General features: G+C 45.1%; 5 protein-coding genes across 6 annotated transcripts in view; 2 read left to right on the top strand and 3 right to left on the bottom strand.

Annotated features, from left to right (window-relative positions):
• The window catches only part of ankrd44 (ankyrin repeat domain 44), a 99,157-nt gene that overhangs the window by 39,586 nt on the left and 32,243 nt on the right, over positions 1-27,328 (bottom strand). The window lies entirely within an intron of this gene.
• The window catches only part of sf3b1 (splicing factor 3b, subunit 1), a 72,438-nt gene that overhangs the window by 19,061 nt on the left and 26,049 nt on the right, over positions 1-27,328 (bottom strand). The gene's annotated exons all lie outside the window — the stretch shown is intronic.
• Positions 2,034-16,211, top strand: coq10b (coenzyme Q10B). Its single transcript, XM_037686775.1, has 5 exons — positions 2,034-2,211; positions 10,357-10,512; positions 11,730-11,922; positions 14,685-14,786; positions 14,923-16,211. Exons 1-5 carry the CDS (start codon positions 2,114-2,116, stop codon positions 15,088-15,090), a joined length of 717 nt encoding a protein of 238 aa, XP_037542703.1. The 5' UTR covers positions 2,034-2,113; the 3' UTR covers positions 15,091-16,211.
• On the bottom strand, positions 20,821-25,091 carry hspd1 (heat shock 60 protein 1). Its single transcript, XM_037686773.1, has 11 exons — positions 25,014-25,091; positions 23,787-23,962; positions 23,368-23,703; positions 23,200-23,295; positions 23,020-23,113; positions 22,777-22,945; positions 22,603-22,702; positions 22,281-22,526; positions 22,042-22,216; positions 21,450-21,628; positions 20,821-21,375 (listed from the first exon to the last, which is right to left on the bottom strand). Exons 2-11 carry the CDS (start codon positions 23,958-23,960, stop codon positions 21,217-21,219), a joined length of 1,728 nt encoding a protein of 575 aa, XP_037542701.1. The 5' UTR covers positions 23,961-23,962; positions 25,014-25,091; the 3' UTR covers positions 20,821-21,216.
• The window catches only part of LOC119419470 (MOB-like protein phocein), a 13,651-nt gene continuing 11,891 nt past the window's right edge, over positions 25,569-27,328 (top strand). For both annotated transcript variants that reach the window (XM_037686780.1, XM_037686779.1), the window contains exon 1: positions 25,569-25,670. In XM_037686780.1, coding sequence (XP_037542708.1) covers positions 25,668-25,670 — 3 coding nt within the window. In that variant the 5' untranslated portion in view covers positions 25,569-25,667. The remainder of the gene's footprint in view (positions 25,671-27,328) is intronic.

The following is a 27,328-nucleotide window of genomic DNA, read 5'->3' as shown; positions in this document are numbered from 1 at the left end:
GATGACCTGACTGAAAAATGTTGGATTTTATACCTGGATTATTGAGCATGGACTTTGTTCTCAGTCTTGTCTGTGTTCAAAATCAGAAAATTTTGGTTCATCCAAGTTTTTATGTCTTTAAGACATGCTTGCAGTCTAAGTAGCTGATTGGATTCAGTGGGTTTCATGGACAAATATAACTGTGTATCATCAGCATAACAATGAAAATGTTTCCCATGCTGTTTAATAACTTTACCCAATTCAATTCATCCATCCATCCATCCATTATCTTTACCCGCTTATTCCAAAAAATACTTTATTAATCTCAAAGGGAAATTAAATGTTGTTGTAACTCATCATCCTGATTGGAAGCATATACTGTATAAGGTAGAGAGTATTAGTCCAAGCACTGAACCCTGAGGAACTCCATGACTAAGATTCTTTATTTACATTTACAAATTGGAATCTATCAAATAAGTATGACAGGTGATGATTAACCAACTGGACATTGTGGTGCTTGGTAAGCTACAAAATAAGGCAGTGGTGAAAGATGTAACAGTCCCAAGAGGAATCATCAAGAAGGAGCAGATGGAGAAAAACCAAGGGCTGAAAGAGGAACAATATATGAAGTTGTGGAAAGTCACAGCGTCAGTAGTCCCAGTGGTCACTGGAGCACTCTGTGCTGTGACCCGTAAACTGGAAGAGTGGCTCCAACAGATCCCAGGAATAACTGGGATCAGAACAGCTTTAAATGAAAACTTGAATAATGCAGTTTCATTCAAAATAGTTGTAAATGTGAAGACTTTAAGATTGTTTGCCAATAAAATGGAAAATCTACTTGTTATGAAGACAACAACACAAAACACTAGTGTAATGGTCAGTGAAGGTTACACAACACTATTCATTCATTCATTCAACCTTTATTTGTACAGGTTAATTCCATTGATCCTCTGGGACTCATTTACAAGAGGGACAAAGAGTGATGACAACAGTAGACAATCATAAAGGATGTGTACAAACTGAGAATAACAAGTGAAAATAAAATTGTAACAAAAAACAACTAGATTGTAAGGCAATATAGAAAGCTAAAAACAGGAACATGTCTGTGTTGGTTGTTCTCTGGAACTTATCAGATGTTTGAAGACACTTAGAGAGGTCAAAGGTCGAGAGCTTCAGGTCTTTTTACAAGATATTCCAGGAAACAGGAGCGGAGTAGGAGAAGGTCCTTTTGTCTAGTTCAGTCCTCACTGAGGGAACACTGCAGGTAATGATGTCCTGAGAGCGCACGCTGTAGCTGCACTCACACAGAGACATGTAGGAGGAGATGTATGAAGGCAGCAGACCAAGAAGTGATTTAAAGATGAAAATGTACCAGTGAGAGAGTCTGCGTGAAGTTAATGGTGACCAGTTAACCAGTGAATACTGGGTGCAGTGGTGGGTACGGTAGTTACAGCCAGTTATGAATCTTAGTGCACCATGATAGACAGCATCCAACATCTGCAGCATCCAACATCTGCAGCATCCAACATCTGCAGGGTGCTTGTAGGAGCGTTCATGTAAATAATGTCACCGTAATCAATGGAGGGAAGGAAAGTCACAGATACATTGGCTTGCTCTTACAATATTTTTAGATATAGGACCTTAATTTGTAACAATACACCTGTGCAATGCTGTGTCCGAAATTGATCAAAATATTAAATGCAACAGTAAAGCTACTTTAATTGTCCTAGTTGTGGAATGGGCTGAAAAGCCTGAACACCAAAACCAGCAGAAACAGCTTTTGTGCTTGTTAAGGCCAATAAGTAAAAGAAGAATGCAGGCGAAGCGCCTTAAAGCTATAAAACTGTGTGTGTATTTAACCAAAACAAAAAAAGATGTTCTGTGAACCTGCGTGTTAGGACACCGAAACCCGAGCCAGCATCTCGTGACTTTTCCGCGCGTACACGTGCGCGTGCGGAAACGTCAGTACTCCCCACTGACGACGGGGCAGAAGCAGCCAATCAAAACGCTCGGCGGATGCGGATTGACCAATGGCAGCCGCGGAGGGCGGTGACGTCAGCGGGGCTAGCATACCAGAGCTGTGTGGCTGAAAACTTGTGGCAGCTAGCGAAAAAAGAAACCGTCAGAAGAGAAGATGGCGAGAGGCTGTCGGAACCTGCGGAGAATAGCGGAGTACCTGAAACCGTTGCCGAGTCCAGCGAGCCGAGAAATACAGAGCAGGAGCAGCGTCAGGTGAATAAAAAAGCGCCTTTTGAATGTGGACTCAGTGTGGAGGATGTGGGAGAGGAACACCCCGGGCGGCAACAACACAGGGCTCGAGGAGTCTTACCGAAGATACTTCGCTAAGTTAGCGGACAAATCGCTTGTTTTAGCGGCACTTGAATATGCCTGTGTTAAACGTTCACCCCATTAACTGTCTAAACCTTTGACTGACTGATGGCAAAGAAAAGCTACATTCACGGAAAACGAGTAACAGGGGCGTAGCTAGATGTGAAGATCGGGGCAGAGCCTCCATTACACCCATTATAACGGTTGCTCAGCCGCAGTTTACACCGAGTCCTGAGGTTTTGTGCTACTTTGTTTATATTTGTAAGCGTATCTGTGTTCATTTACTGTTGTTGACGTGGTTAAACCAGTCGTTAAACTTCCTGAAAATTACAGTTTCAAACATTGAGCGACATGAAACAATGAATAAACCACTCTCGTTAGCAACGTTACAAAAAACTAAGTTACCAAATTGGATTAATACTAAATTGAATGGAGTCAGCCTAAAATACAAATAAAATAATGCCATTTTTTTGTAACATGGCGCAGAGGTTAGGGAAGGTGGGCCTGTGATTGGAAGGTCGCCGGTTCGACTACTCGTACTGACAACATAAAAAAATGTGTGTGGGAAAGGTGAGGCACCCACACCTGTCTCCACCCTCGTTAGCTCCCTTAACCCCCATCATCTGCTCCCCGGATGTCCTAGATAGCAGCTCTCTGCACCACACAGAAGGCTGTGGTAGCGTCAGGAAGGACATCCGGCATGAAAACAATCCAAGTCATGGTGCGAGATAGTTCGCTGTGGCAACCCCTAAAGAAGGAAAAAAGTGTTGCGTTGTCGTCATCACAACGACGAACTAGTTCTCTGCATCACTAATTTTGTGATTGTATGGGAACATAGAATGACGACAACACATCGCACTTTACTTTAACACATCACACGTGACACCCAGGTGGAGCAGTGGACAGCTACGTAAGCGCCCGGGGAGCAATTAGGGATTACGGTACATGTCTTGCTCAAGGACACCACGACATATGGGCACGGTGGGGAGTTGAACCTGTGACTTCCTGGTCTCAAGTCAGCTGCCCTACCTCTACACCATCTTGGCCCCAATTAATTGTGTAATAAGAAAGGTGTGTGATTGTAGAGGAATAAAAAAAAAAACAATTCTGGGGCTTCAAAAACCAGTTTGGGTCAACAGATGGTCATGGAAGTTGCTCAGAATTGTTCTCAATAACTGACTTAGGACCATTCTTTTGTTTTGTTGATTATTTTGCATTGGATCACCGAATGTTAAACTCATTGATTAGCTTTATATTGTGAATAAAGGATGAGTATTGCATCCTTATTGAGCTGTGCCGCACGTGTACAGTCAAATTGTTTGTAGTGTTTGGAGATGCGTATCGTATCGGCCACAGACCAGAGATGCACACGACTGATCTTTACCGTTGATGTGAAGTGATATGATTGTGTGGACGCAAGGCTGAAACTTTTGATTCCATCATAATATGGGCTTTGGTTTAATTAGTGATGCTAATGTTCCTAATGTGTTTTGGATTAATTACTGTGGGTCATCTCAGTATGTCCGAGTGGTGAAGTGAGTGCAGCTCTTTTACTGCTCGTTTTACCGTTGCTGTTTGTTTTGCACTTTGCTACAGCTTTTCTGTAATCGTTAGAGATTACATGAGAACAATCACCATCACTTATTTGATAATAATTTAAAGCACATTGGAGTAAATGTATTAACCGTTACATGTTTACTACGGTGGAAGTATAAAAGTGGGTCACACATGTTTCCTGTCATGGTTGTGTGAACTTTAAAAACATTAGTTTAACTGAGGCTCTTCATCTGACGTCCACAGGGACTGGCTGTTTGACAATATGCATCAGTCTGAGTTGCATACAACAATCGTTACCTTTTATTTTTTAAATTAATCGATGCACAACCACTTGTAAAAATCAGGTTTGTGTCTGATGCATTTAAATGTTGGTTTTTAGCAACTAATATATTATTTAATATATGTAAAAACCACGTCAACATCTTCTGGCCCATTAAAATCTCAAAGAGGCTGGCCCTCCGAGGTTTGGGACCACTTCCTTAGATCAAATCCATATACTAACAAATATGACATTCCTTTCTTTAAAGTGGACTTTTTATGTGCACTCTGCGATTGTGCCCACAGTCTCCATGTTGTGGGAATCGTATGGCCCTTTGCCCCATTTAAAGTGGGTGGTTCTCACATCTTCACCTTCTCAACTCCTGCTGGCAGGTTTTTCTTCTGTTCTGTGTGATTTTAGCTGCATGAAGCCAGAACAAAGCACCACTTGTATCATGTTTCAGGTTCCAGTGACTTATCGGCCAGAAATGAAGTCAGAGCTCCATTAAGCACGGAGTCGAGCTGATTATAACATAATAATGTCACATCTGATGAGTTTATATCAGTGTAGCTGTTGACCCATTCTGTAAGTTATCTGCAGGAATGTGCAGGTGTTAAAGCTAATATGTTGCTTCAGTTCCTTTGGGGATATTATGTGGACCGGGCTTTGAATTTTCATGTGGTTTTGTGGTATTTTAGTCTCTGAATTGTGTTCAGTTAGTGTTTTTTATGTCCCTTTGGGTTTGTTACTGCTCGCTTCAAAAGACTAATGTTATTGCTCTTGAGTGTTTTTCTGCTAGCAAAATATCTCATAAACCACTGGACAGATTTGACACAAACTTACAGAATTACTCACTGGATGTGTATCTACAAATGACAACATTCCAACTCACTCCCATTTGAGACGATCGCTTCAGTGAATGAACATTACTCAACCCAAAAATGGTTGGAACAGTCAGTTTTACAGATACTGAGCTATTGCATGATATTCTGCTTAATGACATTCACAAGAGTTGACCAAAGTGGCTAGAACATCTAATCATAACCTGATCTTAGTTTAAACTCTGTCATAAAAAGCAGCGGTCACTATACATTCTTTCAACGAGTGCTAGCTCGTTAAGTGACAGTTTGGATACGTCAGTGCCGGGATAAGCTAAAGAAATTGAAATCCAGTTGGAGCGATTAAGGACCACAACGGGCGGAGTGGCTCAGATACAATAACTTATTACGATCTCGCCCACTTAGCATTGACCATCCTGCCCACAGAGTGGGAAAGCATGTCAGTGGCAAATCACCTCCACCTGAGAAGAACTGCTACGACGAGGGGCCGAGTGGAGTCACACCTATCGATGGCAAAGTGGCCATTGCTGAACTGGGAGCTTCACTTGGGGGAGACGACCAGACACGTCGAGCCAGTAAAAGAGTCAGACACAGCTCTCAGCTGTGGTCAGTGATGGGCGCCCCCTCCCCCCAAGCTTCTGCTGTCACATGTAGCGTGACCTGGCTTATGTTACACATTCATGGCTGCAGTAAAGGCTTACATGTCAGTTTGTACCCACTCAGACTTCATAGAGTCCCCATTCATGGTGTCAGGAGGGATTTGAGCCAGGCCTTTGAACCTGATCCCGGTGACGCAGGGGTCACTTGATTTAATATCATTAATGGATCTCAGTCAGCTGTGACGGTTGGATCTAGTCTCTGACTCAGAATTGCAAAAAAAAAAAGAGCATTTTTAATTGCTGTCTGTTTGTGACCAGCAAGCTGTGTCTGTGTCTGAAGCAGCTACGTTTTATAAATCACTGATTATTTTTATATGCAGGTTTGCATATCTGTATTTTAGGCCATGGACATTATTTTGTTGTCCACATTGAACCCACGTCGGCAGCTGCCCCCACGTTTATGAGTTAATTTAATAAAGCTAGGGCTGAAACTAATGAATACTTTGGTGTAAGATTCAGTGATCCCTCACCTATTGGGGGGGGGGTTACGTTCCAGAGACCCCAACGGTAGGTCAAAATCCACAAAGTAGGGGCATTATAATTATTTTATTATTTATGTTGGTTTAGGCTTTATAAACCTTTCACATTCTCTTCACACTCAAACACTTTGACGACGATGAGATGAATGTACAGTACTGCACACTATAAAAAAGATTTAAAATACTCACGATACAGTGACGCTGCAAGAAGTGAACCACGATACAGCGAGGGATGACTGTACTTCACTCACTTATTGCTATTTGCAAAGAGTTCATCTGCTGTCTATGAAACATGATTATGTTGGTTTATGTTTCTCTACAGTGCCGAGATGACTTCTGTTGTGACTTGGCGATATCTAAACAAACTGAATTTAATTAAATTTGTGTCAGCTATTTTTATAGTCGTCCATTTCTTAAAAAAACAACCCTTTTTTTTTTTTTTAAAGAATTCTGTGAAATGATCGTAAAGACCAGTCTGTTTCTAAGCTGCTTCTAGCCGTTCCTAATTCTCTGATGGAGTCGGCCACGTCCCGACAGACGTGAGGTTTCAGAAATTGTTTCAAGGGACCATGTAAGGCGTGGAGCGCAGCAAATTAAATGATGTCTGCCTCGTATCGTTTTCAATACGTGATGAATTAACAGTTTGGGGGATTTCTCTGTGGTTCAAGTCAAATTTATCGATAAAGCACATCCAGTCAGATCATACTGTGTTAAATGTCAGTGAATACAGGTGTGTTTTCAGCAGAGATTTAAAAGCAGGGACTGAAGTGGTCTGTCTAATACTGATGGGCAGATTGTTCCAAAGTTTAGTTTAGTTTAAGTTTAGTTTAGTTTAATTTCAACCCAACGTTTATGATGCAGACGTTTAAAGGCATGGCAAATATCACTTTACTGAGCTACGAAGCCGTCTCACCTTTTCATGTGTCGACCGTTTGGGCTCTGTTACTACCTCGCCTGAGGGGTGGGTTGGCTTCATATCACACCGATGCAGCCAGGAGGCATCTACTTCCTGGATTAAAGTGTTTTGTGAACAAACGTTGACTTTGAAGGGTTTAAAGAGTTGCTTAAAGTGTGTTTAAGATTATCCAGTTGTTCAGTGCATTAGTAATTGACTTTTCTGTTCATCAAGAAGCCAGAGAGCCAACAGATCCCAGAAAAATCCCAAACATGCAGATAATTTCACCTCATCTGAACAAGAACTCTCTAAAGGTTTGTTAGCTGTGATGATTGTGACGAGTCCCACCAGCCAAATGTCAAACCCTCTGGCTTGGTCGGACATTTCAATGCTGTTAATTATCGGTCTTGTTTGTTTGGGACATGTTTGGGACATGTATGCCATTTCAAAGCAAAAGTTGTTGTGTAAACAAGATTAACATGCAAATGAATCGTTACCCCCCCAGCATCTTGGTTTGGCTCTCAGAGAGATGTTTTGGTCGTGTGCATGAAGGTGTGAATTATGGGGGAAATGCCGGGGTATCAGGCTTAATGCTCCTGTGTAAGCTTTAGAAAAAACTGGATTTGCTGCGGCCTGTAAGGCTGGGGATCTACACCAGCATGTTTTTCCTGTATTATTTGTCAAATCCCAAATATTAATCTGGTTTTGGTGGTTCTTTGCCTCCGGCCAAACCCAGAGCAGCACCTGTATGGAAACATTAATGAAGTTAAAGCTGAACTAAAGCGTGCCGTCGTCTTTAAAGCTCATCGTAAAGCAGCTGCCCTTGACCCGATTCTGTTGTGATCCGAGTGTGTAGACGGAGGCTGACGCACGTTTGTGTCTCCACTGAAGCTTCTGCTGGAGGTTTCCACTGTGTTCTGGGTTTACAGCCAGTAAAAGATGACCATTGAAATGTACGGTAATAACCTTTTTGCCCTTGGTTGTGTCTGTTCCGGTGTCGTGTTGGCGAAATACCTGATGAACAACCGGAAAGTTTTTATCAAAGCTTTTAGAAAGTGATCCAAAACAAGATGGCCGTCACAGCCAACTGACCCTTGGAAACACAAAGATGGGCCGTGCCTCAGCCAGTTTGACTGGTGAGAGAACATTTGGTGTGGTAGTGGCTGAGAGTCGCTCAACACGTTCTCTGAGCACTAACGCACAAAGTTGGACCAAAATGGCTACAGCTCCAACCGAGGTGACTGTCGATACGCACTGATTGAAGGAATGCTCCGTGTTGGACCTGTGGAGTAGAGATGTGCGATATAAAAGCACGTAAAGGTGTTCCCCTGTGACATCACTTCCTGTTACTGCACATGCAAATATCTCAACGACTGTTCATCCCAGTGGCATGACATTTACTTTGCAATATGTTTTTAATGTCATCTTTCCTAAAATTCATTTTTATGTTTTCGATCAATTTGATCTCGCGTGCACTTTAACTGGTCTACAGTAGAACACAAGCAGACGTGAACTCTGTTCCTCAGAACATTCCTGCTCTTACTGGAAAGTGGGCCCGACCCTTATCTTTAAAGGTCAGGGTGACACTTTTTGCAGCTCTTCCCGTGATGACGGCAGTTCCTGTCACAGCTCTATTTATGTCGACCTCGTGGTTTCTTGGAAGATGAGCTCGGAGCCCAAGTTCTACCTAAATCATCCTGTCCATTGTCTTCTGCTCGCAGCGTGCAGGGTTTAGCTTCTGCTTCTCTTTGTAGGGTTGTTTACTGCACCCTCGCAATAAAAATACTTATTACAAATCTTTAAATGAAAATAAAGTTATCAAATTGCACGGTGCTGCGCTGGTGTAAATGCGACAGAATAAATGATTTGTTTCAGTCCACAGATTCATAAATGCAGTTCAACGTGCTGTAGAGGGAGGCTGGTTTCTTTTCAGCGGTCCTTCCTGTTGCAGATAAGAGACGCTCGGGGAGAGGAGACGTAATCGAACAGAAGTTATTTTTACCGACGAGGCAGGAGTACGATACTTCACCCTGTTGAACTTTCTGCCGTCTGAACTACAGCACTTCCTGAAACGCTTCTGTTTTCTAATTTTCCTTTATACACTTTAACGTAACCAGAACAGTTTGTCCATGAGACGGACAGAAAGTTAAGGTGTCAACTAACTTGGTCAGGGTTGTTCTGAACTAGAGTCTCCTGCGGTGGACAGTTCACACTCCAGTCTTACAGGAGGCCAGAAATGATGTAAATATTTGTTTTTAAAAAAGGAGATTTGTCGTCAGGAGTTTGTTTCCTCGATGTCTGAGTGATAACTTGTCCAAATGTGGATAGCGGCAACTTTTCTCACACATCAACACCTGAAAACAAGCAGGTTCCTCTCTTTGTGCTCGAGTCCTCCTGGTTATCTGTTTCTTGTTGTTTATGGCTCCGCTGTTTGAGTTGGAGGTTTAAGACTTTGGCATGAAGGTCGACGGGCGACATGCATTCCTTCAAGGAGTGCTGGGTCTTAAAATGTGTCCACATCATAAAACATGGGGTACAATAGTTGCACAAAGTCAAAAGTATTTGAAAGTAAGTTACAGAAGGCTAGATTAAAAACTAATGGAACATAAAGCTAGGTAAAACTAGCTAACAGTTATAGCTAAAAGCATGAAGTAGCAGAAGGCTAATTAAAGAATTCAGCATCATGGGATAATTAAAATCTATCTTTATAGGTAAAAGGTGAAGGTTGCAAAAGGCTAGTTGAAAGCTAAAATAATATAAAAAGCTGAAAGTAGCAGAAGGCTGTTGAAAGTATTTCACAGAATGCATTTATAAAATCTATCTAGCTAAAAAAACACAAAGCTATCAGAAAGTAGCAAAAGCCTAAGTGTAAGCAGCGGGCGGCTAGCTGAAAGTAGTGAAAAGACCAAAATGGAACCAGTAGCTGAAGATGGTTTCAAAGAGAAAAATGCTTTTGAAGGAACTGAAGAGATACTTGTGTATTTCTATGAGAGTTATTTGATCAATTTAAATATTTGGAAAAGTAAAGTTTTGGAAAGCAACAGTTCTGGCACCCATCTGCTAAATGAGCCGAACGTTTTGAGTCCCAAATGTCTAAAATGGCACAAAGTGTGAAGATGGAAATGACAGAAAACCTCTGGGAACAATAAAAAAGAGGAAAACAATCATGTGACTGTATTCTGACCATAAAGTCAGGTTGCGTAACGCTGGAGGTTGTGATTAATGAAGGCTTAGTGTTCACTAAATGTTTTTCTGCGGGACTGAAATGGATTTATCTGCGGCTGGACTGAGTTAAATCGAACGAGGTTTCCAACCTGAGGCTGTGTCCGTGTGTTGACTCAGACTCACCTTGTGTCCTCAGATACCTGTCGTCATGTGGGATCCTGATGACGCGAGCCCCTTCCCTGCTCGGACCAGCCATGCCACGCCGGGCCGTCGTGCTCCCGGCGCGCAGCTTCTTCAACTTTACCGACTCTTTCTCCAAGAGGAAGGAGTACTCGGAGAGGCGCATCATCGGGTACGTCCGCTCGCACTGACACTGAACGAGATGCCGAGAGGAGTCGTCTATGTCAGTCACACCAGAGTCTTTCATTGACCTCCTTTTTAATCAGGATTTTACTACCAACTCTTATCAAAGAGCCAGCTGTGACCATGGTCACATTATTCATTCATTCATGCCAGCTCATAACATGTAAGATCGTACGTACTGTACAAACTCCGTTTGTATGTACGATCGAACCGTTATCCAAGGAGGGCACCCCGCCCTGTCAACAGAAGCAAGCGCTTTGCTTACCGAAACGTTCATGGCCCACATCTCCACCCTGTAGCACTAAGCTAGTGCACAACACAGATGTCTCACTCCTTTTTATCTTGTTTTCCTGTTCTCCCTTTTTAAACTCTATTACTTTACTCGTGTATGTTGATGCTTGATTGTACATGGTACGATGACGATAAAAGGTCTTTCTTTTTCTTTTAGAACTTTAAAAGGAGTTTACAAGTAGAGATTTTTAAACTCGGCTGGTTCCATTGTGAAGCAGTGTCTGTAGAATATCCAGAAAAACAGCTTCTGCTCACAGTAAATAGAAACGTTCCTGCCTGCAGATCATTTCCAGGCGCAGCGTGCCCTTTAATGAGCGACAGAAGTTTTAGGAAAGAAACTGTGGCTTGGCTCTGAACAACACCAACAACGAACACAGTATGGTCACAGCGAGTTGTACACAAGAACCTTCTTATCACTTATCCACATGGAGTCTTTAAAATGTCTGGCAGCACTCGTCCAGATGAAGTAGCCAACACTTGGGGTTGAAATAAACCGTAGTGTTCCACTGCTGGATGACAAAAAGTCCACTTTACTGCCCTCTGAAGTTTGGCAGCGACAGAAAGGTAAATACTGAGGGGACGTTCAGAGTCACACTGGTTTGTCCTTTCAGTCACGTATGGGTGAGGTACTGAATGTCCTCCCGAGTCCCACAGGGAGGTCACGATCACTAAATCTGCAGGTATAAATAGACGCAGGAGGTGGCAGCTCTTTGCACTCAGCTGGAGATGAACACTTGAGCTCAGAACACACTGCCTGTTTGTATTCTTGTTGCTCTTTGTGTTCTTGTTTTCTGTGTCCTCGCGCTCCTCTGACGTCATTCAGGCTTTTCCAACCCACGAGCCGTGTCCTTGTTTAACGTTGTGCCACATGTCTCCCGGTCGCTGACCTTTCGTTGACGCTCCCCTGTCTTGCAGGTACTCCATGCAGGAGATCTATGACGTGGTAGCGTGCGTGGAAAACTACTGCCTCTTTGTTCCCTGGTGCAAAAAGTCGGACCTGGTGTTCAAACGCTCTGGTTTCTGCAAGGCCAAACTGACCGTGGGCTTCCCCCCTGTGGTGGAGAACTACACGTCCCTGGTCACGACAGTACGACCTCACCTGGTCAAGGTAACGAACTGCTTCCAGCTCCCTGAGTGAGGCACAGGAAATACTCTGTTCTTAGGCCTTCTTGTCCTCTAGCAGGCCAGTGCTGGGAATAATTTAGGGGCAAGTGGACTCTAGACAGCTTCGGGTACAGACAAAACTACTAAATGTGATTAGTAAGTTTGTTTTAACAAGTACAAATCTTTTCATCATAAGTACAGACGTGAACCTGTGTCAGGTGTACAACCTCAATTTAAACAACGCTGGGACATTGTGTCAACTCCTGAACCCCCATTTTATTCCCAACGGAACGCCTCAAACCTGAAACTGAGTAACGGTTCTGGTTGTTGGAGGTTTTACAGGACCTGACGAGTGTTTGAATGAGATGTAAAGCTCTGATCGGTCTCTGCAGATTCAGATGGTCTGTGGAGAGATGTGGAGTGCGTGTTGGAGGGAACAAGGGCACAGATTGTGAGTTTTGAGTATTTTCATTAGATAGAAGCTTTATACTGTAAGTACAGTCCATTTACCAGCGTATTGGTTAAAATGCTCCTCGAGCTCTTCGTACCACTTCATTGTACGTACAGTGGTTCTTGAAAGTATGTGAAGGATTATCAATAATCTGAAGGTGAAATTAGAGTCAGGTGTTTTCAATCAATGATGATGATCAGGTGTGAGTGATCACCTGTTGGATCTAAAGAACAGGATCGATCAAAGTCTGATCTTCACAACACGTTTGTGGATCATGGCAGGAACAAAGGAGATGTATGAGGAGCTCAGCAAAAGAGTTGTTGATGCTCATCAGGCTGGAGAAGGTCACAAAACATCTGTAAAGAGTTCAGATTGTGTAGGAGAACATTCAAGTTCCCTCCCCAGGAGTGGTGGACCAACAAAGATCACTCCAAGAGCAAGGCGTGGAATAGTGATGAGGTCACACAGGACCCCAGGGTTCTAACAACTGAAGGTGTGGGGGGAGCCACATCTGGAACCACACCAGATACTGAAAGCAGAGGTTCACATACTTTTGCCACTCAGAACATGGAATACTGGATCATCTTCTTCAGTTAATAAATGACGAGTGTAATATTCAGTCTCATTTGTTTAACTGGGCTGAAGTTAAAAATCCTCTTTATTTTGATACAACTTCATGTTGTTTGAGCTTTTTGTTCCTCTGGCTGAGAAGAGATTAGTCAGAACTCGCTCCCATCACAAAGTCTTGCCACACTCACGTGTTAAACAGAAAGCTTGGTGGAGATGACGAGGACTTCAATTATTTCAACAAGAAGCACATTTTCCAACTGAAAGTGCTGAGTCACACATTTACGCAACACCGGAAAAAACCTGCTGGAAACAAAACAACAGAGTTCTGTCACGTCATCGTGGATCAGCTTCTAGCCCAAACTGCCCGTGAGCTGGCCAGATGTGTAGAGAACGAGTTTCTGACCGAACAGACGCACGAACGGTTCAAGTAGTGAGCTGAAGGCTAAATGATGAACACCAGCTGTGGAGGGCAGTCGCTTCTGTGAAGACGTTTTCAACAGTTGCAAGGATGTAATCTGTTTTTCATTTAAATTCATCCATCCATGAGACGGAGCTTCATCCATCCATCCATCCATCCATCCATCCATCCATCATCAGGTCTCAGGGGCAGCATCTTGAGCAGGGAGGTCCACACATCTCTCTCCACAGCCTCTTCCAGATCTTCTGGGAGGACACCAGGGTGTTCCCAGACCAACAGAGAGACATAGTCTCTCCAGTGTGTCCTGGGTCTTCCTCGGGGTCTCCTCCCAGTCGGACATGCCCAAAGCACCTCCCTAGGGAGGCGCCCAGGGAGCATCTTTAACCAGATGAACCTCCTCAACTGGCTCCTCTGGATGTGGAGGAGCAGTGGTTCTACTCTGAGTCTCTCCTGATCACTGAACTTCTTCCCCTGTCTCTCAGGGAGAGTCCAGCTCCTGCAGAGGAAACTCATTTCAACCTCCTGGATCCACGATCTCATTCTTTCAGTCTCTACCAGAGTTCATGACCAGAGGTGAGGGGAGGAACGTAGACCGACCAGTAAACAGAGAACTTTGTCTTACAGCTCTGCTCCTTCTTCACCACAATGGACCGGCACAGAGTCCACAATACTGCAGATGCTGCACCAATCCATCTGTCAGTCTCACGCTCCATTCTTCTCTCACTCGTGAACAAAACCTGGAGATACTTGAACTCCTCCACTTGAGGCAGAACCTCACCCTCGACCTGAAGAGAACAATCCACCCTTTTCTGACAGAGGACCGTGGGCTCAGATCTGGAGGAGCTGATCTCATCTCAGCTGCTTCTCACTCTACTGTGAACCGCTCCAGTGAGAGCTGAAGATCACGGCATGATGACGCCAACAGGACCACATCATCTGCAAAGAGCAGAAAACTTCTTTTTTTTTTTTATTCCTGTAAATTTAAATTCTGTTTCTCTTTTTGCCTCTTCATATGAACGGTGGACACATGACTGCAGTCTCTGTAAACATTCTCTTGTCCGGACCATGACTTCTGGTCCGCTCGAGATCATTTAATGAAACTCCACACACAGATGCATCCTCACTAGGTGGAGGGTCCCGTACCGTTTGATCACCCCAGCTCCAAGGTCAAGGTCACACATCAAGCTCAGATGTAGATTGTTGTTTCCAGGCGTATGAAGTGCCGTCTGCAGTGTTCTTGTTCCGTTTGGTCTTTATGATGTTCAGGTTTAGATCAACAGGAAGATAACTTTGTGAAGGACACGGTGACCTTGCTGTGTGTTTTCAGGCGTCCTGTTCGGATGGGAAGCTCTTCAACCACCTGGAGACGGTCTGGCGCTTCAGCCCGGGCCTCCCTGGTTACCCTCGAACCTGCACCGTGGACTTCGCTGTGAGTAGTTTACCAGCAGCAGCGTGACTGTGCAGTTCGTGTCCTCGCCTGAGATCATGTGTCGGTCCTGGACGTGTCTCGGCTTGGCAGTCCTCCTACATGTACGGTCTAACTTTGTCTCTGTCCCCGTCCTCAGATCTCCTTCGAGTTCCGCTATCTTATTCACTCTCAACTCTCTCACATCTTCTTCGACGAGGTGGTGAAGCAGATGGTTTCTGCGTTCGAGCGCCGCGCCTCCAAGGTCCACGGGGCCGAGACGCCCATCCCCCGGGAGCTCATGTTTCACGAGGTCCACCACACGTAGCGCCGGCCTGGACCCAGCAGCACCAACACAAACGAGTCAACACGAATGCCAAAGAGACAGAAGACCCTCCTGTGCTCAGAGTGAAAACTGCAGTGCCTTTCCCACAACGATGAAAGTTTTCAAAGCCGATCCATCGGCCGATTGTCGCCTCGGTGCTGAACCCAGGGTCAGACCCCCGTCTGCACCTGGACCTGGACCCGTCTGTTTGTCGTCTCGTCCGTAAACCGCAGTCAGCCGTGAAGCAGAGCTGACCAACGATGTGCACGACTCGGATTGTTGGAATATTTGCACAAAGATTCTGAAATTGAAAGAGTCCAAACGTCTGCTGTCATGTGTGACGGAGCTTCAGAGAGTCCAGCTGAAACCAGAAAATGGGAAGTTTTTAAAAACGCTAAATGTTTTATATTTACTAACAAACTTTGTAAAGTTTTAGTCAAATGTGGGAGAACATTTTCTGGTTCCAGGGAGGATCTGATGCTCGTCTTTGCTGAATTGCCCCGGTTGTTGGAAGAAGTTGAGGGCAACTTTTTTCGGGGCATTTGTATCTTTTTTTTAGGGGAAGTAGGATCAGTTTTTATTTTCTTCACTGACAAACCTTTTTCTAATCTCTGGCTCTATTTATGTCTGGAGTTTTAAAAGTATAAATCTTGAAACCTTTGATGGTAAGAGGAGCGTGGCGCCCTGTTGTAACTAATGTGATCTCAGGAGGTTTGTAAAGTAGAAGATGAAATATAATTAATCTTGAAAACAATCAAAACAAACTGATCCGTAGCTGAGGTCCCGCTCAGGTTCAGCTGACCCCCCCCAGGTCCCGCTCAGGTTCAGCTGACCCCCCCCCCCCCGGGTCACATCAGGCTCTGTCTGTTTACAGGAAGAGGAGCGTTCAGAGCCCCCTACGGCTAACGGGGAAAGTAACATTTCAGGTCGTAAGAATAATCTCAGTTTATCCTTATTCATGCTCAGTAATCCAGGTAGAAATATCCAACGGTCAGGTCAGGTCAGGTCCTCTGGACGGATTAAAAAAATGAAATTGTTGAAACGTTTTGTCTTTAGCAATAACAACAGTGTAAGAGGTTGTTATTAACTAACTAGCTAGTTAATAACTAGCAATAACAGCATTGTGAGAGGGGGACACTTGGACATGGAGGTCCAACTTTCTCTTCACAGAGAACCCGTCCATCATTAAAAAGGGGCGGAGCCTCTGTGTCCAACTGTCCCCCTCTTATAATGCTGTTATTGCTAGTATCAGTCAGCCCTCTGAATAACAAGCAGCCATCAGGGCACTTCCGATTGGTCATTAGTCTGATGGTCCTCCATCGTATGAACAGCTGGTTCTGGGTGTCAACAACAAACTGGTTGATCCACCATGAGAAGGTGCTGTTTATAAGACTGAGTTTGTTGCAGCTCCTCAGACTGAAGAAGTCCTCTGGATAAAAGACTAAACGTTTCAACAAAGAAGACTCCGTCCAGAGGACCTGACTTAACGTTAAATCTCAGTTGGTCTGATTTTCTCTCGGCGTTCTGTCTGAGAGCTGAAGATCTTCGTTTGGGTTCAGTAACGTCCAGATGTTGGACGACTTCCTTTCAGGGAGGACGTCTACAGAATTCAAACTTCACGTAAAAAGAGACGAACGTTGGATTTGTTCGTGTCTGGTGGCGTTCAGGCGACAGCCTCACAAACGACACGTTGCACCTGCTGCACAGAGACCTCAGATTTTATTTAGTTTCACCCGTGACCCCTGGAGGGGGCTCCGGGTGTCCCATCAGAAACACCCCCCATGTAAAAACGGTGCTGAACGGTTAACCTGCTCCACGTCTCCGGATCCTCCTGGTCCTCATCTCTTGGATCGTGTGACATGGGCTGTTTGTTTTTCTTTGTTTTAAGAGTAAATATCTATAATATGTATAAAAATAAATGCAGCAAGGCAGGCAGGTCCCCCCCCCCCCGTGTTGTCAGGGTCCAAACCAGCTGCTGGTCAGACTCTATGGGTCCGTGTTTATTGAGCTTCTAAGAGTTAACTCTTTTCTTACAAAGGTCAGCCTTGTAGCGTGCACGTCCTTCATTTGTCGGCAGCAACACAGACGTTCAGAACCGGCTGCGCGGGTCCGACTGGACCGAGCACGATTCTGGACTGTCTGCAGACCGCCCGACTGCAGCACGGTCTCTGTTGCTCGTCAACAGATCAGTGAATGCACGCAGAGCGGCAGTGATGTCACGGCAGCGTGTAGCCACGGGGGATTGTTGTTGTCATGGGTCGTGCCTGAATGTTCCCAAACAAGAACCGAGCGCTCCCCGTGGCCCAGCAGCTGCCGTGGAGGCTGACAGAACCACGACGGTCTGAGGGGTTGCTCTCAGAAGTGGCAGGTTTTTGTGTTTCCAGCAGCCGGAACTTGTTTTAAAAAGCACGGCTCGTGCACGTCTTGGCAGTAAATATGATTTTGTTGCAGCTGCCCCTCGTTTACGATGTAATCTACTGGAGTACACTTTCGAAACGAACACGTAGATTCAGGTGTTTGGTCTTCTCTGATGTTTTCTGGTAGGAGGCTTCGAGACGCCTGCAGAGACTCTGACGGACTCCACGTCACCTCTGACTCGCGCCCGGCGAACGTTTGAGACGTTCTGCAGTGAACGATAGAAAAACAATGAAACTGATGCAAGCAGCAGATTCAGTACGGTGCTTTTCTTTCAAGTGTTTGTAAATCTGCCTGATTTGATGTTTGAAAATCCAAGATGGCCGCCAAAATGAGCGCAGTAATCAAATGTTAATGCGGTTGATCAATTTAAATGATCTGTGTGTCACTTTATAAGTTTTCTTCTGTCAGTAGCCTTGTACTCTGCAAGTAACACATATCAGTAAATTAATATAATAAACTAGAGAAATGAATTTTCTATGAAAAGTTTTAACTGAACACGTCGTGCTGAATGATTTCTGCTGAAACCAGCTGAAATTTTAATGAGGTGAATTTTAACAGCTGTCATTTGATGAAAGCAGGGAAATAAAAGTATATATATATATTTTTTAATGTGAAATTAGCAACAACATAAAGAATGAAAATGAGCAGTAAAAAAGCTGAAATTGGAAAAAGATGAGCTGAAATGAGCAGTTCAGGGTTTCAAACAGCTGAAGGGTTTGAAGGAAGTGGAGAGCTCCATTTTCAATGGGAACAACATGGCCGACAAAGCTAACCATTTCAAAAAGTAAAGAATGCACAAAATCCAGGTCACAGCTGGAATGAGCTGAAGGTTTTGATGTATGAGTTGTTGGTTTAGAACAAGCGTTGCTGAACGAGTCGCGTGCTGAAAAACGGGTTTAGAACCGTTGAGGCCATCTTTGATTTCTGGACGGGTGGAAATGTTCAGAAGACTGTGGAACAACCACACATCTGCTGCTTGCATCACGTTCTTGTGCAGAAGTGGGTTTAGCTGCTTCACTGCGAGTCTGAGGAGAAGTTTCTGTAAAAATCCTGAAGTTTTCCTCATCCAGGTCTAAACTAAACTCTGAGGGAAATCCTCCAGAGTCACCTGAACAGGCTGCGATCTTTATTTGGCAACGTTGCAGTTCTAAAGATCAGATCTTTAAAACCGTTGATTTCTGTTAAATCTTATGAGTTTGATAAACGAGGACCCAGATCTCCTGAAACTGTCCAAACGTCCTCCGTTCCACCACTTCCTGCCTGCTGGCAGCGCGTCTATCTCTCATGTCAGAGCGACTTTATACTCCTTTTATTCGTATTTATTTTTTAGTTAAACGCACGAGAAGCAGCTGGTTAAACTTTACAAGCAGATTAACGAACATTTCATCATAAAACACACTGAAAGGTAGTTTTGCTTGATTTATTTTGATCTGACGAGCTGCAGTTTGACCGATTGTAAGCGTGAACTCGGGCAGCTTTTCGTGTCGGCGTGTAAATATTCGTTTGTCGTTCCATCTAAAGAAGCTGTAGTCTGCTTTTAGAGGAGTGAAAATGTTTCAGTGTTCTCTGGGCTGTGTGTAAATGTTGAGTGACGTTCCAGCTGCATGATGTATAAACTATTTTTTCTATAAAACAACAACAACCTGATTTCTCTGTTGCTTTCTTCGGCTGATGCTCCGAACGCTCGCTCGGGTTTGGAAAGGCCTCGTCAAAAAGAGGTCAAAGGTTAGTTTGGAGCCTTCCTGAAGCACCCAAATGTTTCAGCTCATGATTAAATACACCTGATCAAAGTTTAATGGCTCAAATGTTTGACCCAAAGGCAGCAGGAGGGTTAAAGACTTTGATTTATACCCACTGAAATACACTAAAGATCCGGTTTTTAGGTCGAAAAGCAAGTGAGACACCTAGTAGACATTTTGGTAGATGCTACCTGCCAACACAGCAGCATAAAGTCAGTGGGTCTCAACCATGGTCCTTGAGGAACACCGTCCTGCAGTTGGTCGTTTCCCTGCTTTGACACCTGGTTTGAATGCACGGGTGATTAGGCTTCTGCAGAACTTGAGGTAATTAAATCACTGGATCAGGTGTGTTGGAGCAGGGAGCTTACTAATAATGTTATGAACAAATTTGACTGCCTTTTAACAAATAACACTTATATTGGACATGGAAACTGAAAATAATTACACAACACTAATTTTAGACACAACTGCCACTTACAAGCTTCTTCTCACATCAGAGCTGCCCCTTCAAGTAAGCATTTCTGCTTCTACCCTTAAAAATCTCCGCCCCCAAAAGTTCAGTCATGGGCAATTTAATTAAAAAACAAACACAATTAAACAGCATAACTAATAAATTGCAGATGGGTTAGATGGGATGTTTGAGAGAAGTGGTGTGCTCTATTCACACAGGGAGCACTGTCGGTCAGGCTACTTGGTGCTTTCTAATAAATATTAAATCAGTTTACAAATGTAGATGTTCAACCTGTTAAAATACATCAGAGTGCAGGAAATGGCATCTACTTTATTCAACATTTTCTGGGGGAGGACCCCAAAACACCTCCCACAATATTTGCGTTCCGGCATCGTTTGGTTTACAGATTAAGCTCTGCTCGGTACCAACTAAAAATATCCACTTTGCCAGATGCATCATAATTTTGCCCGCTGTAGAAAAAGACAAAAATCCACGTACAACTGCATCAAAACATGGTTCAGTTAATGACCAGACAAAAGATGTTCTTATAAAACCAGGTGACGTAGAACGTCTACAGGTAAAAACATGCAACAAACTGTGCTCATAAAGAGGATTGTGACTTAAAATGCAAATTAGGAGAGAATTTATTAGAAAATACAACAATTTTAAGCTGCTGCTGCGATACGTGACATTTTCTTAGCCTTTAGTTTTTAAAATATATTTTATGGTTAAACTACAGAACCGGTTAAAAACCACTAAGGAAATAAAAACTAAGAGTTACCGTTATAAATTAAAATGATCTGCAAACAAATCGTTTCATCACTGATCGTTTTTCCAGCACGCTTGTCTAAATGTTTTGGCTCAACTGTGTGGGCGCCCGTTAGCAAAATATCTTGTGAACCACTGGATGAAGACTCATGTTTAGGGACAGTAGGCTTTTAATTTGAAGGATTGTTTAAGCAAGGCTGAAAATAAACGTTAGGACTTGATGACTGAAGTATATAAAGAAGTTAAATTAACTTGAAAGTAGAACTTTAGATTACATGAACAAAAATCAGTTCTGCCACAGCCGCCGCAGCGTGCAACCATCCAGGCGCTCAGTTCAGACTAATAAAAGTCCCAGTCTGTAAGAAAACAGGTTTAATTCAAATCACTGCCGACAAACACAAATATTAAAAAAGAATTAACAGAAAACTAGAAACAAAGACGGACACTGAAGGCTCTCTGGTCCACTAAAGGAACGCTTCGGTTTCTTTCAGCCGGGTACGTTCTCTCTGCAGATTTATGTTTACAGACGCACGCAGCTCGTATCATCACGAACGCACCGGGCTGAAACAAACCGGACCTCCTTCAGGCGAACCCCGCCCCTCTGGCATGATGAGTGTTTGGATTCTGACGTTCCGGTCCGGCTCGCTCTTCTCCTTCGAGCCGTTTGGATCAAATGTAATTTATGGTCAATTGTAGAGGGAGGCGTCCCCGCTCCGATCTCATGACTCAGTCTGTACAGTCAGGAGGACGGGCTCAGAAACCCATGCCGCCTCCCATTCCTCCCATCCCCCCCATGCCTCCCATCCCTCCTGGCATCTCCTTCTCCTCCTTGGGCAGCTCCGTGACCACGGCCTCGGCAGTGGACAGCAAAGACGCGACTCCTGCAGCATCCAAGAGCGCCGTCCTCACCACCTGCGGGGGAAGCAGGAAGTTAGCTCCTCTGATCGGCTGGACTTTTAACTGCAGCCGCCTCCACCCGACTTTACCTTGGTGGGGTCGATGATGCCCTTCTCCACCATGTCGACGAACTCCCCCTGCATGGCGTCGTAGCCCATCTCAGACGGCCCCTGCAGGATCTTCTCCACCACCAGAGAACCCTCCACGCCGGCGTTCTTGGCGATGGTCATGGCGGGAATACGGAGCGCCCGCCTGATGATGTCCACACCTGAGCAGGAAGCACATGCACGCAGCAATGAAATCACCGTGCACAGCCCAACGCCTACGTTACAGCTGGTATACACGATCCTACAGTCATCTGGTGGTAATTATTGATTATTAGAGAAAGTGAAGCAGCAGAAATGAGTCTCGGTCTGTCGGCTCTCTGCGATCCGGACCACCTGCGAGCGCTTTAGGACAGAGGCCCACAGCGGAGCCACTGCGGGGTCAGGACCGGACCTGTGGGACTGGTGCTTGCACCTCTCTCTGCTCACCGTACACCAGGCAGCACCACCCTCCCTGCTCTGATGAACGGGCTCCATTTGTCGACAGCAGCTCGTTTATGATAAAATCCGTTGCGGTCAATAAAATAACGGAAGTTCGTCGTGGCAACAGATCCTGATCCGTGCTGAATCAGCTCACCTATTTTCTGGTCGCTGTTGGCGGTTTTGATGTTGTCGAGCGAGGGGATGCAGCGCAGCAGAGCACAGCCCCCACCGAGCACGATGCCCTCCTCCACAGCTGCTCGCGTGGCGTTCAGGGCGTCCGTCACACGGTCCTTCTTCTCGTTCACCTCGACGTCGCTCGTTCCTCCCACCTGTAAACAGCAGATGTCACAACTTGGCCGCTCCTGCAGGAAAGTGGCCGCCGGCGAGTCAGACCTTGAGCACGGCCACGCCGTCCGACAGCTTGGCCAGCCTCTCGTTGAGCTTCTCCTTCTCGTAGTCGCTGGTGGTGTTCTCCAGCTGCTCGGCGATCTCCGCGGCTCGTTTCTCCACGTCGGCTGGGTTGCCACCGCCCTTCAGCAGCAGGGTGTCATCTTTGGTGATCTGCACCTCGCCAACTTTGCCAAAGTCGTGGGCCTGAATGTCCTCGAGAGCCAGACCCAGAGCTTCGTCCCCAAACACCTACGGAGAAAACACGAGATCATTAAAGACGACTCCAGACAGCAGGAACACGTTGGAGGCTGAAGACTGAACCAACCGTGCCCCCGGTGGCGATGGCCATGTCCTTCAGCTGGTTCTTCCTGTTGTCACCGAAGCCTGGAGCTTTGACCGCGACCACCTGAAGCCCGACCTTCAACCTGAAAACAGCCACTCCGTTAATTCCTGTTCCCTGACGAGGAGCGCGGCTGCACCTGGCCGCACTCAGACGCACCTGTTGAGCACCAGCGTGCTCAGAGCTTCTCCGTCCACATCCTCTGCTACAATGACCAGCGGTTTGCGGTGCTGGTTGGCGATCTCCAGGGCCGGCACGATGCTCTGAACACTGGAGATCTTCTTCTCGCTGAGCAGCAGGTACGCATCCTGGAACTCACACTTCTGACCTGAGGGCGAGAAAATAAAAGTTGACGCCAAAATACAACGGACGTCGACGTCGTGTGATCGGAGCGCCCCTCACCTTTAGCGGCGTTGATGAAGTACGGCGAGATGTAACCGCGGTCGAACTTCATGCCTTCGATGAGCTCCAGCTCGTCCTGCAGCGTCTTCCCATCCTTGAGTAAAGACACGTTGAACGTTGCTCAGTTCGACCGTTTCACGTTCATTAAAGAAATCAACGGTTTTTATTCCTCAGACAAACCTTGACTGTGATGACTCCTTTGCGGCCAACTTTCTTCATCGCGTTGGAAATGATGTTGCCGATCTCTACGTCTCCATTGGCTGAGATTGTAGCAACCTGAAACCATTTCACAGATCAGACCAGACCCTTTCAGGCACTAGAGGGCAGCAGGAACCAGTAAACTCAAACCTGTGCGATCTCCTCGGGGGTGGTGACGGGCTTGGAGAGCTTCTTCAGCTCATCGATGACTGTTTCCACAGCCATCATGACGCCGCGGCGTATCTCCACGGGGTTGGCACCTTTGCTGATGTTATCAAAGCCCTCCTTGGCGATGGCGCGAGCCAGAACTGTGGCGGTGGTGGTGCCGTCACCGGCCTCCTCGTTGGTGTTGTTGGCCACGTCCTGCACCAGCTTGGCTCCGATGTTCTTGTACCGGTCCTTCAGGTCGATGCTCTTGGCCACAGTTACGCCGTCCTTCGTGACCTTGGGGCTGCCCCAGCTCTGCTCGATGATCACCGTGCGACCCTGAAACCCAGAAGGATGAAACGGTAAAACAAACAGTTCTGGCCCCACTTTAGAAAACAGCGAAGCAGACTCAGGTGCGTTACCTTCGGGCCCATCGTGACAGCCACAGCATCGGCCAACAGGTCCACCCCCTGCAGCATGAGGGCTCGAGCGTCGGCGCCAAACTTCACGTCCTTGGCGTAGGCCCGTGTGAGGTGAGGAGCCAGAGCCCGGCTCACGGGCCTCACCTGCTTCATGATGCTGGCTAAACGGAACATCTCTGAAAAGAAACGACCTCCATGAAGAGCAGCAAACTTAAATCCAACCTCTCAAAATGTTTGACACGTTTAATGGCAGAACTTATTAAAGCTTCGTGTCTTTATCCTCTAGCCGGACATTATTCTTTCAACAAGTGTTTTTATTGCCCCTAACTTGAAGCTAACTTTTTGTTTCTTTAGCAGCTAGCATTTTGCTACTTTCGGCCAGCATCTTTCAGCTTTTAGCTGGTTTCGGCCATCGTTTTGCTGCCTTCAACCGCTTTTTGCCTTTTGAGTAGCCAACCTTTCTCATGGGATTTACCATTTTGCTTCTTTTAGCTGGAGTTCCTAGAGTTTTACCTTTTGACAGCAAAAAATATTGAGCTACAGCTGTTTCTGAATCCAAGCATTTAGTGCATTCTTCTTTAACAATCCCAACTTCAAGTCCTGTAATATTAAAATAGGGAAACATAATAATGACTAAACAGATTCACCTTAAATGTCATTTTATCCAAAATACTTGTGCGTTGATTAGGTTTAATTTAACGGGTCTGAGGTGAACTTGTACAAGTTTAAATGATTTTATAATTTCTGGCATCGTTTTCTTCTTCGTGTTAAAGTTATGGAGCTCTTCTCTCCGGCCTCCAATGAAGTTTATTTAAATAAACTTTAAAACGGAATGTTCAACCTGTGGACGCTCTGGTTCCCCACGTGCTGCCTGTACGCGTGCGTCACAAGGTCAAAGGAAGCACGCGCGGATCTGCCTCTGCATCCCCTGCACGCGCTCTTACAGGGTACCTGCCGACACGTACATGCGGGACAAAGCGAACCCGTCCGCTCCCAGACACTCGCGGGGACAGTGAATGAGCGTGTACTAACGCGCACAGCCATCTTGACGAGCACGTCCTTGCAGCGTGGAGGAGCAGCGACGCTCAAACTCAGCAGCTAACCTCCTCACGGCACAAACTAGCTTAAATCAAATGTGCTCACGTGTAATAGCACGGGCGGAAATCACCTGCCTGATAAAAGCCCGCGTGCGCGTCTGAAGACTTGAAATAAACCGCTCGTGCTTACCTGGAAGGTGAAAAAGCTGAAAGCTTCTCAGACGGTGAGGACTGGACGGGAGGACGAGTCGTGTGGAACTGCAGAGACAAGACTGCACGTGGTCTACTACATCCGGGTTATGTACCGGTCTGCCCCGAACTCTGTATAAAACTGTTCTACTCTAATCTGAGCGTTATTCAATGACATTTACAGGAGTCTGTTTACATATATTATCTTGGAATAATATTTTTAGCCCAAGTCTTTGTTTTAGTGTTTATTTAATTGTTTATGACAAGTTGTATGATAATGTACAATGCCTATGCTCGTTCCCGGGCGGGCGATTCTAGAATTTTCTTGCGTGCCATTGGAGAAAAAAAGAAAGGTCAAAGTGGAAATTGTGTAATATTGCTCACTCTCAGATTGCGTCATTTCAGTTAAATAAATTTTTAAAGCGTTTCAAAATTAACGTCAAGGCATTTTAAATTTAGTAAGTCAAGTGCACATTTACAAAAAGAGAGTTTTGCAGTTTTTTTTCCCGGATGCGTCTAGAACTTTCCGCCGGGAGCAGATACTGCGCATGCGCATTTCTGGATTGTTCCCTCACGTGGAGTGTGTGCCTTCCTTTCAGATCCTCGCGCACGAACTGTGTTGCAGCTCCACGTCGGCTCTCAAACATTCAGAAATATGGTAAGAATCAACATTTAAAGACTGCAGTTGTCGTCGCTAAATGCACGGAGTCTTAACAGGAAATCAGAGAATTATTTCCGGTTTAAGTCTTTATTTTCATGTGACCACAGCTAACGTGCGTAAGCTAGGATCCACAAGGTCACGCTGCTGAGGAGTGCAGTGAGAAAACCGGTCTTGTCTTAATGAAAGCAGAAACGTAAAGCTTACTAAAAAAAACAAGGTTATTAAGTTACTGTGGCTGGGAAAGTAATAACCGTTGAGATGTCTGCGCTCACGTTTAAATTTAAAAAGTTTATGCGGGAATGTCTGGGGATCGAACTCACGAGCTTCAGCATGAAAATGTGCAGTTCACCGTTCCCTCACTGCATCACTTTTATAAATGTCGTTCCCTCACCGCATCACTTATAAATGTCGTTGGACAAGGCTTGAAAAAACCTTCCAGTGCTACAGAGCTGCACAGGCCTAATAATGATGGTAGAGGTAGGGCGGCTGGCTTTGGGACCAGAAAGTCGCAGGTTCAATTCCCGGCCATGTCTTGGTGTCCTTGAACAAAACGCCTAATCCCTAACTGTTCCCTGGTGCTTACACAGCTGTCCACTGCTCCACCTGGGCGCATCAGGAGTCATGGGTTAAATGCAGAGAACTAATTTCATCTTTGTTAAATATTTCTAATTAGAACCCTGAGTAATTGTAGATTTATATTAAAAACATGGATAATGGATATTAAAAAGTACAATTTGTGACATTCCAAATACAAATGAATTATGATTTCAGGGCAGCACGGTGGCGCAGTTGGTAGAGCTGTTGCCTCTCAGCAAGAAGGTGGCAGGCTCAACTCTCGGCTGATGGTCTGTCTTGGTGCAGTTTGCATGTTCTCTCCGTGCCGTGTGGGGTTTCTCCGGGTACTCCAGTTTCCTCCCACAGACAAAAACACGCATCTTAGGCTGACTGGTAACTTTAAATTGTCTCTAGGTGAGAGAGTGAATGGTTGTTTGTCTCATTTGTCCCTGTGATGCACTGGAGACCTGTCCAGGTGTCCCCTGCCTCTCGCAGTCACTGCTGGACATGGACACCAGTGACTCCCACAACCAGAAAGACAGACAGGTAAAAAAAAAAATCGGATAATAAACCCAAAGAGCAACATTCTAGTTGTTCTAGGAACCTCTTCTGCAGAAGTGTCACTTTATTCATGAAAAATCGAAGTAACGAGCTCAAACGTACCAAACTGAACATGCTTTTTTTTATGCAACCACTTTTATAGAAACAGTTTCCAGAGCTGAATTCCAAAACGAGGCCAAAGTTGAGCCAATTAAAGAGAATTTCCACTATTTTCTCGGGATAAACCTCAGGTTGATGAACACCGAGACAAACACACCTAGGGACAGTTACGAGTCACCAATTAACATTCATGGTTTTGCTGTGTGGAAAGAAAACGGGGTACTCTGAAAATGTGCACAGGAAGAACAGCTGGTTTTGAACCTGCAACCTTTTTGCTGCGAGTCTACCTGCTGCTCCACCTTGAACTTCAAATTAAATTTATCGCAGCTCTAAAGTTAAGTCGTACTGTTTGATAATTATTTACACTTTGTTACTTTGCAGCTGGATTTCTCGGAGTAACTGTGAATATTTGACTCAACTAGTTATGAAGTCATAGCTGT

Source organism: Nematolebias whitei, chromosome 13 (genome assembly GCF_014905685.2).
Source record: "Nematolebias whitei isolate Nwh7 chromosome 13, NemWhi1, whole genome shotgun sequence".
Classification (NCBI taxonomy): Eukaryota; Metazoa; Chordata; class Actinopteri; order Cyprinodontiformes; family Rivulidae; genus Nematolebias; species Nematolebias whitei.
Note: the sequence above shows the minus strand (reverse complement) of the source record. Positions and strands in the feature narration are given on the sequence as shown.

Bases quoted from the DNA above. Each gene is read 5' to 3' on its own strand.
- coq10b (XM_037686775.1), top strand. From the start codon at position 2,114: ATGGCGAGAGGCTGTCGGAACCTGCGGAGAATAGCGGAGTACCTGAAA. The intron at 2,212-10,356 runs GTGAATAAAAAA...TTGTGTCCTCAG, and splicing joins CAGAGCAGGAGCAGCGTCAG to ATACCTGTCGTCATGTGGGA. The intron at 11,923-14,684 runs GTAACGAACTGC...GTGTGTTTTCAG, and splicing joins TACGACCTCACCTGGTCAAG to GCGTCCTGTTCGGATGGGAA.
- hspd1 (XM_037686773.1), bottom strand. From the start codon at position 23,960: ATGTTCCGTTTAGCCAGCATCATGAAGCAGGTGAGGCCCGTGAGCCGG. The intron at 22,527-22,602 runs GTTGGTTCAGTC...TTTTCTCCGTAG, and splicing joins CCATCGCCACCGGGGGCACG to GTGTTTGGGGACGAAGCTCT. The intron at 22,217-22,280 runs GTCTGACTCGCC...TGCTGTTTACAG, and splicing joins ACGGCGTGGCCGTGCTCAAG to GTGGGAGGAACGAGCGACGT.